This window comes from Lepidothrix coronata, unplaced genomic scaffold (genome assembly GCF_001604755.1).
Source record: "Lepidothrix coronata isolate B3197 unplaced genomic scaffold, Lepidothrix_coronata-1.0 Scaffold130, whole genome shotgun sequence".
Taxonomy (NCBI): domain Eukaryota; kingdom Metazoa; phylum Chordata; class Aves; order Passeriformes; family Pipridae; genus Lepidothrix; species Lepidothrix coronata.
In genome coordinates this window covers 1,712,706-1,724,730 of record NW_016690310.1, presented here as the reverse complement: position 1 = coordinate 1,724,730, position 12,025 = coordinate 1,712,706, and the positions used below count along the sequence as shown (strand labels likewise).

The 12,025-nt window shown below is 39.4% G+C and overlaps 1 protein-coding gene across 4 annotated transcripts in view; it reads right to left on the bottom strand.

Annotated features, from left to right (window-relative positions):
• Positions 1-12,025, bottom strand: part of NELL1 (neural EGFL like 1) — a 282,212-nt gene that overhangs the window by 252,569 nt on the left and 17,618 nt on the right. For all 4 annotated transcript variants that reach the window (XM_017826814.1, XM_017826815.1, XM_017826817.1 and 1 more), the window contains exon 3: positions 3,472-3,622. In XM_017826814.1, the coding sequence (XP_017682303.1) occupies positions 3,472-3,622 (151 nt within the window). The remainder of the gene's footprint in view (positions 1-3,471; positions 3,623-12,025) is intronic.

Genomic DNA, 12,025 nt, shown 5'->3' with positions numbered 1-12,025 from the left:
GCAAGGCCAGAGCAGGTAGGGAGCAGGTAGACAACTTCAGATGAAACTGTATTAAATCACTTTTGAAATAAGGATTCATTATGTAGGATTTTAAATATCTTGATGGCCTTACCCAAGTGTTTCGGTGCTCTGAAGAGTCAAAGGTTGTGAGCAAAATAGCTCAGAAAGCTCATCTAGGAAGAATCAGCTAGCATAATTCCCCAATCAAGAAAAACAGTTTCCATCTTCTGCATCCCTAAGTAACATGTTTGTCCATCCTATATTACATTTCATTATCTATAATTTAGGAACAAAAATATAATCTTCTGCTTCACCACTGTATCCCAGATAACAATGTGCACAGTGTGCACAAACTCTCAGACTCTTCAATTAGACTTTATCTGTGTTAATTAAGCTTTCTATTTTCCAAGCTGTATCTTAATACATTTGAATCATGAAAACAGTCTTTATCATTATTAAACTGACTCAACAAAATATTAACAAAGATGCATTTGCCATCATCATAGTATAATTCCTGTCCATCAAATGATGATATAAATTAACAGCAAATCTCTAATTGCCGTGAAATATCCCTTTAGAATTAAACAAAATAGCATATCTAAATCACTTCAAGAAAAATTGTGTTAATCTTATTTTAATATCTTCAGTTTAAGAGTTCCATTCCATTGGAAAATAAAATCCCACTAAAACTTACTAGAGAAGTGAAATTTAGACCATGTAACACCACCCTAGGACAATCATCTCCACTACATCAAAAGACAGTTTGCCATGAGGTAACTACCTATGCTGTTATGGTGCCCTATGTAATTTAGAACATATACACACGTGTATATGTCTACATATACACACACCTTCTCATTGCCTGTAATGACACCTATTTCTCATCTATTAAATCTGTGCACAATCAAAAAAGACACTTCTCCTAGAGATATGAACTCTGGTACCAACAGCTAACACAGCTCCTTTAATTCAGGTGTTGTTGACTTCCTGCATGATCTGAAGCCTTAAACTTTGGCCGCTTTTGCAGGTAAGTTAAAAAACATTATGCCCTTAACTTAATATCTCCTATTTTGTGGAAAGAGAAGAAATTGAGAAGAGTTATTGGGTTTTCCATAGCCTATACTGGTTAAGTAAGAACTATACTGGTTAAGTAACAAATGTACCCTTATACTTGTTCCCATACATCTTAATTATGATCAAACATAAAGATGCTCCTTATTATTCTCCTCTTTGCATTTTCATAGACACAGGGGAAGTTGAAAAGGCTTGACCAAAAAAAGGATGTCACCAGAACAGAACCATGATAATTACCAGAAGCTTAGTAGGAGCAACAGTTCATAAAAGGTTCCGTGTGACAAGGGTCTGCACCCATTTCAGTTCCCATGCAAACCTATAGAATGACTTGAGCAGTTAGAGAAACATCACAAAATACCAAGGTGAAAGTTCTAATGTAAGCAGGGTCCTCTTCAGCGGTGCCCCAAATCTTTGTTCTTTTCTCCTCATCTATGTTGAAAAATATTTTCTCCATTGTCACCCACTTAATTAATTTCTGTCATCATAGACCTAATGGTTTGAAAGCACTATCTTTACCGAGGTCTGAGTAACAACCTGAGAAACAATGACTTCAAGTGATACACAATGAGTCCAAAGAAAGAAGGATAATTACAGTATCCAGACACTCAGAAAGTAACAGCAGTCATGAGTAACACTGGACATGCCTGTTTTGACTCTTACATCAAACTACAGACAAACTTCCTCAGTTACTATAGAGAGCTACAAAGGTTTAAACGAGACCAGCACACAATCCTTCAACTGCATATATTTTTAAGGAGATGTCATAATTTTAAATATTATAGATAACCTCAGTGTCAGAGAGGGCAACAGCAGTGTATTTTGTTCAACCAAGATTATTCCTGCATAGCACATCTCTCTACAAGCCCCTGCCTGTCAAGATAGAGGACTTGTAGCTGCATTCAGTAGATGCCATATCTAAAAATCCATGTGCCTTGCTGTGTATAATCATCACTGCCTGTCTAGTTTGACCTTGGATTTTGCTAAGTGCAGGCATGTGACTGTTTGTTCAGTGGCTGCACTCAACATCCTGTTTCTCAAATAAATAAATAAATAACCAAACCTTTAACATGGCAAACTGATCCTGTTAACCACGACTTCAGAGAGCTACAATGGCCTGGAAAAGCTGGGGGGAATTGAAAATTAAAGACAAAAGGAATGATAGAGTAAGAGAAGGAAAACAGGAAGAGATGGAGGGAGGGATCCCTCTGTAATGTACAGTGATATTCTTCTAGACTGAAACAATGGCCTGAAAAATGCAAGAAGGAATAAAGTAAAAGAAAGACCAATAAGAAAGTAGAGGTGACAGAAAACTATGGTGATAGAATAGGGAAACAGCAGAGTCCTCCCCTTAGCCATCCTAGTCTGGACACCTCTGCTGTTGCACTGGCAAAAACCATCATTGACCGTTTGGTCATAATAAAGCCACTGCCTTCTCCTTCATATACTTCCTCAAAAAAAGGTAAGAAATTGGGCCAAGAGTTGAGTATCATGTACATGATTAAGACAAATACCAATAAGATTTTTTTTTCATAAAAGAACTGCTGCAGATCGTCTGGTATTAGATTTGAAATGGGAGCAACCAAAGAATATCCTATTACTTGTATTACAACAGAAAAGACTAGAACTAGTCTTTTATGTGTCAGACTAGACACAAAGGTCCTTCAAGACCTAAGATATTATTCAAAAAGCATTCACAAAGTTACAAGTAAGAGGCTATTTGATGCAACACACACTTTGAAACATCAAAACATCATTGGAATTGTATTATGGACCATAATACCAAGTGTACTCTTTTTTTTTTTTTAAACAAACAGAAGTCTGCCACTATAATAGCTAATCAAAGAGACCTCTTTTTTACCTCCTACACTGGCAACCAGAAAAAAAAGGGGAAAAAAAGACATACATGAAAAAGGAATATAATGTCTTATGTTGGGAAGAAAACATATACAGTATGTGTATACATAGGGAAGCACAAGTAGCTTAATAGCTTAATTGCTGAATCTCCAAGAAAACATATTCTTTCATAATGTTATAAAACACAGTGAAGCAAGAAACACATGCAAGTTTAACTCTTACGAAAAAGCAAACTCCAAAGCACATATGATAAACTAGTCAGAAAAATTGCATTACAAGGTTCGTAACTTCCAAAGTATCTATACTACATTGGCTTTGATCTTTCTGTTTAAGTTATTTTACAGGCCAGGATACATATATAATGAATTCCTCCTATAAAAAAAAAATCAACTAGAAAAAAAGCACATTGCAAACTATGAAGAAATGCTCTACCTTACACGTCAGATTTTACATCCACCATTTCAACACATTGCCCAAGTAGACCAGAGTGCTCAGGATCTTTTATGTTGCTACTGCTACAAGAGAGAAACAATTTCCTCTTACCTGTGCTCTAACTCTCGGATGGACAGTATAACTCCAGAAGTCGATGCCTTTTGTTGCAGAGTGGCCAGAAACGTGAACTCACTTTTATTCCGGAAGAGCTGAATTAACTTCTCACTCACATGAGGTGCTGCGTGGATTTCTCTTTCTACATCTAAGAATTTTATTTAAAAAAAAAAAAAAGGGAAATAACATTACAGTAAAAATGCCAAGTCAGAAAGATTTAGATTACATTTTTCATTTTCACATCAATATTTTTCATTTTTGAGAGTCATCTACCATATTCCACCACCACACTTTTTCCAAGAAAAAACCCAAATGCCATCTCTGTCAGCATGCCCATTTGTCACTTGGACAAGTTCACAACTGGTCAGCTACTGATTTTCTGATGGATTTTTTGACGGGATGCTGAGCCATTTGTGTCTGCTGCGAGCAGATTAAGTTGCTGTAAATAAGGTGTGCTGCAGGCAGATAAATAGGCTCCTAAATTCTGAGAAATCTCAGGCACTGCCTCTCCCAACACAATTCACCAAGCTCCAATTTCAGTTTTTACCACTGAGTCGGTTTCCACCTCTCCATCATACATCACAGGGAACCTGTCCTTGCACAGTGTAAGGCAAAGATGTATTATTGCTAATAATGCTCTACGGCTGCGCTCCTGCCTGAGAAATAAATACAAGACACGCTTGCAATCCGCTGCTGTTCCAGGGATTTCTCAGTTTAAACAAGCAGAGTGTGACAGCTCATACAATATTTATTAAACCACAACCTGACCAGGCAGATTCAGAAACATTTCAGTCTCGCTAATCCTGCTCATGTCCAAGCAGCATCATTGCCTTCTCATATTTGATCTTCAAAGGTTCAAATGCATCGTCTCCTCCACATTCATTTTTACCTTATCCTTTCATTTGCCATACATCATCACTACCAAAGACAATTAACAACAGAAAGGGAGAAATCAGGGCAATTCACCTTCCCACTCCTTGCCATGTCTCTCTCATGCTGGGCCTTTGTCACACGTTTGCAAGACCTGAGCCACTTGCGGTTTCTGGATGTCACAACCAATTAGAAACCCTGTGTGCATCCTTTCCAAAGGTTTATTTTGGAGCCAAAAAATGCCAGCAAAAATTCTCAGCTGGCAAAAAAACCATATAACTCTGCTGAATCCTGAGAATACGGCCCAGCAAGCATGATGTAACACACAAAGGAGTGATGAGATTTACAATTCAGGATTTCACTGCAGGAAAAAAAAAGAGAAAAAAAAAACACCCAAACTAAAAAGGACCCCATTGTGTCATTAAATGAGGCTTTGCAGGCAGAAAGAGGAGAGGCTGGCTTGAAAAACAACCTAAAATCTCAGACACACAACTACTGAAGGAATGCCATGGACTGAAACCAAACTCCAAGGAAAAAGTATTCAAGCATGTTTTGTAATTGGGTGTCTCAATTTTTCCTGTACAGCTTAAGACCCTCCAAATGAGTTTACACACTCAGAATCCATAATACACCTGCACTCTGAAAGGCTCATCTCTGAAAAATACTGCAGATAAGACATCAAAAATCACTTAGTCATCATTTAAAAATCTTTCCCAGGGGCTTAAATTACCCTGATAAATAAATACAATCCCCACTTCACCGCAACAAACTATTTGTCTGTCCAACATGACTTTTATCATAGCAGAGGGTAAAGCTTCAAAGAACAGAAATTGTTTCCCCTGCCATCATATAGTGGAATGGAAGAATAAACAATCCAGCACAGAAGACTAGATTTTGTCTTTATCTATTAGATTTTGTTATCTGTATCGCTATCTTCACCTAGCAGATGTTATTACTGGTCATAAATACTGTGTAGTTTCCTTTTACAAAGCTGATACAGGAGACACAAAACTGTGTATCCCATACACCCATAAATTCACCAATACCCAGTTTGCTATCTACAGAGACAGACAATCCACTGGTACTAAGTTCCAAGTAAGACTCAGATACAATGTTCAAGACTTGACAGATGAAGATAATTATCACCGTTTGAAGGTTAAAAACCTTCATATCTGACAATTTTTTTTCTTAAAGTTGTCACAATTACCAGAAATAAAATATGACTTAACTAAGCTTTCAAAAATTCTTTCACATGAAAGCATAGGCAGTGCTGTCAGTGGAACACATATGTTAAAACTTCAGTCAAGCCCTGCAATGTACAATGTTTCTTCATTATAGGAAGGCCCAGATATAAAGCCACATCCCACCATCTATCCATCAAATTTTATACAAATATCAAACTTCTATAAATTTTATTTCTGTGTTTATCAAATTTTATACAAAAATATAGGGCTCCTTGGTCAGAATCAGGAATGGTTAATCAACACAGTCCATACCTCAGTTAGAAACATACTTTGAAATATTGTGCCATACTCTACCATACTCAATAGTCACAACTACACCAAAACCACCTGCAACACTGATATTGGTTCTCTGTTGATTAAAAGCAGTAAGATCCAAAGTTCTGAAATTCCAGAGTGTTGGGTTCAAACTGCTGGATAACACAATTCATATAGTGCTTTGCAACACTGTGCTAGTATAATTGGCACTAAGGAAGTTATATAACCAGGCTTTTAGAAATTAACACACTTCCAAGTACAGTGCTATTTTATTTTGAGTAGTTCCGCCCATTACCAGTGGCTTGGAACATCCCTACTGCAAGCCAGGTGAAAAATTTACTTGCAGATGCAGAAGTGTCTATAGAAATGCCACTTCTCATAACCCAACATCAAGAGGACTTTCCCACCAGTTCTGTGGCAAGATGGCAAATGGAACCCAAGAGCCTGCAACTGGATTTGTAAGCTGGGAAGCCCACCAAGGCTGTGGGGGGATACCAGAGGGCACAGGACAGGGGTGCTGAGCACAAACCTGGGCTTCCAACATGGGACCCAAATGCTGGGAAAGAATCATTGCTCAAGAGGCCTGTTGAGGACACAGCCCAGCCAACACAGCTCCTGTCCCCAGGGGACACCTCCCACACTGCACCTCTCTAGCAGTGTCCCTCCTCACACCACACAATCCCTGGGAACATCATCTCTTTGTGTTTTGCTTGATTTCTGCAGAAAATACCATACAAATGGACTGGGAGTACGATCCATTTAGAATAAGAGCTTTCTATTTTCAGGTTGATTTTCACACTTCAAAAAAAAAAAAAAAGAAAAAGAAAAATTGAGAATACATACACCCCCTCACCACAGGTGCCTGAAAGGTAAAATACTTTTTATGCTCTCGATAAAAATAACTGTCTGCTTGTAATGAAATGTCGTATTTCCTACATTATATAGAACAATATAGGTTTATACAGCAATCTTCACTGAAACATCGCTTCATGCTTGAATGATAATGCAATCTCAGCAAAATAAATAAACACAGATATGACTTTCATATGTCCTTCTATGTGATTATATTTTCCTAATTTGAAATACTGACTGTCTGGTGAGTTTTTTAAGACATACCAGAGTGTTTCTAAAATTAAACAAGGAAAGAAAGCAAGTATACTCAGTTATTTGAAAGTCCAAGAGACACAAATCATCTCAGAGCATCAAGCAGAAGCAACTTTCTACCTTCAGCAAAACAGAAAAGCACAAGACACACCTATGTCAGAAAGAGCGTATTTGTTGCTTGATTTAAATTCCTTTTTTTTAAGATGCATAGAATAGAATCAATCAGGTTGGAAAAGACCTCCAAGATCATCAAGTCCAATCCTTGATCCAACCCCACCGTGGTTCCGAGACCATGGCACTAAGTGCCACATCCAGTTGCATTTTAGAAACCTTCAGGCAAGGTGAATCCACCCCCTCCCTGGGCAGCCCATTGCAATGTCTGATCACTCTCTCTGTAAAAAATTTCTTCCTAATATCCAACCTAAACCTCCCCTGGCAGAGCTTAAGACCTCTTGTCTCACTGATCACTGCCTGGGAGAAGAGACCAACCCCCACCTGGCTACACCTTCCTGGCAGGGAGTTGTAGAGAGTGAGGAGGTCTCCCCTGAGCCTCCTCTTCTCCAGGCTGAACAACCCCAGCCCCCTCAGCCTCTCCTCGTAGGACTTGTGCTCAAGTCCCTTCACCAGCCTCGTTGCTCTTCTCTGGACCTGCTCCAGCCCCTCAACACCCTTCCTGAATGTCTAAGGAAGAAGTGCCAAATGCAAACCAACAGTGCAGTTTGCCAGAACAACCTACCATATCCTTTTAGTCACTACCATCCCACATTTCCTTGCCTGGCACCATCTCCCCCACCCCCAGGGATGCCTTCTCCTGGATGCCTTGTCCCAGGTGAGCTCATTCAGCCCCTGACTAGCACAGCCCTACCAAGCCAAAAAGAGCTACAAGAGGAAGCAGCTCCCAGGGCTACGCCCACAGCACAACCCTGACCAGACTCTGCAGAGAAGAGCTCGGCCCCCTGCCCAGCTGCAGCTCTTACAGCCCCGGCCACCCGAAGAAATTTTACCCACAACTGCGACCGCTCACAATACCCACTATCAGCACCTTCAAAATAAGTCTCAAATTTTTATTTCATCATAGGTGTGTTTTAACTTCATCATTAAACCAGTCCAAATGAAAGGCAACGCTGCTCTGGGGCCAACAAGGTCAGGTCAAGCTTTACCTGTACACTTCATACGTATGGGGTATTTTGGTACACACTAACCCTCCATCCAAATGGAATTAGGTATAATAACTCAGGATTAGCATCATGCCTTACCCAACCTGATTTAGGCCCTCAAGTCACATCTTCCTGTGGGGATTCAATGCACTATCCATCACCAGCTCCAGCAACTAAAAATTAAAACCTCAGGCTTCTGCAGTTTGTAACCCTAATAAGAAAGTGGGAGAAGATGGGAGTCAGCTCTGTTAGAAACTGTAAGAAAACTGCCACCACGCAGCAGGCAAAATGAGCTGGAGAAAGAAAAGGAAAGAAGGCAAAGGTCTTGCCAAACTTACTTTGACAACAGTGGTACAAAGGGAAATACATGACCATTTGGGCTGGAATTTTAAGCAATGAAAGACATGTACCAGTTGTTAAAAGCTGAATCCCAGTCCATCCAGGAAATAATTTTTCTATAATAGATGCCCCCATTAGAGGAAAAATACTAAAATTTCATTCAGAATCAACTCATTTTCTAAAGCTACAGATACATTTTTATCATTCACTAGCCTGCTTGAATACTTTTTACTTCCTTTGGCAGAAAATATACTGCAGAACACATTGCTTTATTGGTAACTTCAATCATCTTAAAGCTATTTGCTTCAACATGCTTTCAGGAGAGCCTTTGAACAGTCACTCTGGACAAGCAAGTAGAAATTAACTCTGCAACAACAGACAATCTGGATTTAAGCTACAGCAATTAAAGAATTGAATATTACATCAAATTGGCTTTTACCTTGCTATGGGCAAAATCCAATAAAACCAAAATCTATACTTAAAAAGCAAAACAAACAAACAAACAAACAAAATCATGCCAGAGCCCCACTTTTTTTAAGTCATCAGCTTTTCAAAAATGAAACCAAGATTAGGAGGAGGATCCAACACTAGCAACTCTGAGTGTAGACAGTTCCTAACACGAAACAGAATCGCAAAAGCCTTCTTGTTCACTGCAGGCAGGTGCTTCCTCAAAGTCTGAGTTCAAGTGAGATCCAGTGCATTGCCTCCTTTTCTGCACATTGGTCCCACAAAACATCTTCAGAAGAACTGGTTAAAAAAAAAAAAACCGCCCCAAAAACACTACTGGTGACAGGTGACAACTCCTTTTCTGCACATTGGTCCCACAAAACATCTTCAGAAGAACTGGTTAAAAAAAAAAAAAACCAGCCCAAAACACTACTGGTGACAGGTGACAACTCCCACTCTTTCCTACTCTTCTAAGAGCACACCTCAGTCCACACAAGTCACTAACAGATCCAAAAGTCCCCAAAAGGATGCTAACACTAACAATGGGGATCTTCTCCAAAAAGAATCATTTCCCTGTTTGGCAGTGAAATGCTTCAGTGTCCCTCCCCACCTAGCAAGGGCAAAATGTAGTTACCTACAGACACCACTAGTTTTTTATTTTAAGCTGTGGGGACAAAATTCACATAAATTTCTCCTTATATGCAAACAAAATAAAAGACTTTGTAACATGCTCCTGTCCCAGGAATGGGCACAGAGCCATGAATATCCCTCAGAGCACTTTGGGAGCTCAATCAGCACTAAGGCTTGAGACAGCCCACTGTGCTGCAGAGATCCACTTGCCTACACTGCTTCCACACCAGGATGGGTTTTAGCAAGTTGTGGGGTACTGCCAAGGGAAAATAAATGTAAATTTATGTTAAGATGCTGGGCTGGCACTGTGTTGCTCTCTGGGGCCCCTGCACTGGAACAGCTGGGACCAGGACCACCTGTCCTCCCTGCCAGTAACCCAGAGAGAGGGGTCAGAAAACAGCTCACCCTTCTCTTAAAAACTATGCTACCAGGCAGGACCAAAGAGGGCGTGATGTTTTCTCTCAAGCACATCACTGCTTCTATGTATTCTCACCGGCATGAAAAGACACTGTAAATGTTTTTGCCTTGCTAGATCCACTCAGAGTCAGTAATAAACAGTATGAAATCATGTTCAACAGCACAGCTTTCTAAATTATGATTATTCATAGTAAATCACTTTTTACATGTTGCTCCAAACACTGTTTCTCAGGAATAAGATCCGTCTGCAGTGAAATGCTTGGTGATTTTAATATGCAAGCCTCCTACAGAGATGATGTCTCATTTTAATTATTGTTTCGGTTTAATGGGTTTTCATTAAATTAGAGGATGGAGCAATTACCAGGGTGAACAGCTAATGTCACAAAGGTAAGTTCCCATGACTATACAGCAAAAGCAGTTCCACTACAGAAGTGTAATTCAATGGAAATTCTCCTTTTGCATGATGCAAAACTACCCGGGCTATACATGCTTATATATTGCTGTCATTTTGATACACGTTTAGAAACTCGTTTCCAAATAGGTCTCTCCCAAAAAAATTAATCTAGCATTTAAAATACTATGTATTCATATTTTGTAATATATATATATATATATTTTAATCCTTTCAAGAAGCTAATACAAACCCAATCCTAAAACTCCAGATGCTGGGGCAGGAGAACTTTAAGCCACTAAAGAAATCAAGCAGAACACTTATCAAATCACAGTTTCTCCTCAACCAATAATTTAGCTAATGTCAGACTCTTCACTTCTTGAAAATTGGCTTGACTTGAGCACCAGCTAGAGTGACCATACTCATGCTAATTAAGTAGTTGTCAGAGAGTCTAAGTCCTTTGTTTGCTTTATCAGCATTTCAAACTGAATTCTGGAAATTGAGAACTCTGGAACAAACAGAGCAGCAGACACAGCACAAGACTTGGAAATGAATACATGCCAAGAGAGAAGGCGGCCACCTCTGCTTCTCCAGCCAGCAAAAGGTGCCTGAAGTGGCAGAGAAACCATGGTGGCAGAAAGCCTATATCAAAAAAATTCATACAGGTTTCCCACCTCCAGGGTCCTTTCTTGTGTTTTCCACCCACCTGGACAAAATGACCAAGGAAAGCGCTGGAGTGATCCCTCCAGCAGCAGAAGGATGAGCAGCAGCCCTGGGTACATGCACAGCACAGCGACTGACTCTGCCAATCAAACCATTTGGCCATTATGGAGCAAAGTCAGAAAACTGCAGTAAGCCAAATGGCTTTGGAACAACCTTCCTGGTGATTGCCTTGCTAAGGCTGCACATCACCTGTTACTGAAGGAAGCCACTTGAACTTTTTCCAAATATTTTAAGCAGCAGCTGAGCTCATCTTCTCAAGTAGGCTCTGTTGTTTCCTCAAAGGATTCATACTGAAATCAAGACTATTTACAAGTGGCTGATCCCTTAAATTAAATGCTTCGTTGAAATGCTCCAGGAGTTCACTATCACTAAAAGCACATAATCTGCTCTTAAATCATGTGAGTTAATCAAATTACATGTGTTGTTAGTTAATTAGTTCAGGAGTCACTGATTATATCATCTTTTCCACTGTTTACCTACATTAGATAAGGTATCACATCACTGTGCCTATGAAGACTGCTGTTTGCAGATTTGGAAAATAAAAACATTTTAACAGAAAGAACATGGACTACACCAGCAACGCTTTGAATAGGGCCAGTGGCAACGTACACAACATTGGGAAAAAGCATTTCTAAGAATCATTCCCAATGTATTATCTGTTTTTCAGGAGTACTGTCCACTTCAGGGATCTATTTCAAGGGTATATTAAGTGTTAATGTCAGAGGGAATAATGAGCCCCTCAAAAATACGGCTCCATGCAAAAGCAAGCGAAACAGTTTCTTTCCTCCCCTTCTACAAAACATTTTCAGGTATGCTCTATGTCACAGACACAAAAAAAAAAATTAGAAATTGCTTTCAAAAATTATATACTGAGTTTGACAAAACATGTTCTTCAGCTGCATTTGTTTAAAGGAGACTTGAGATGGTAGCAGAAGGTTACTTAGAACAAAAAATCAGACACAGAAGCTACGCTT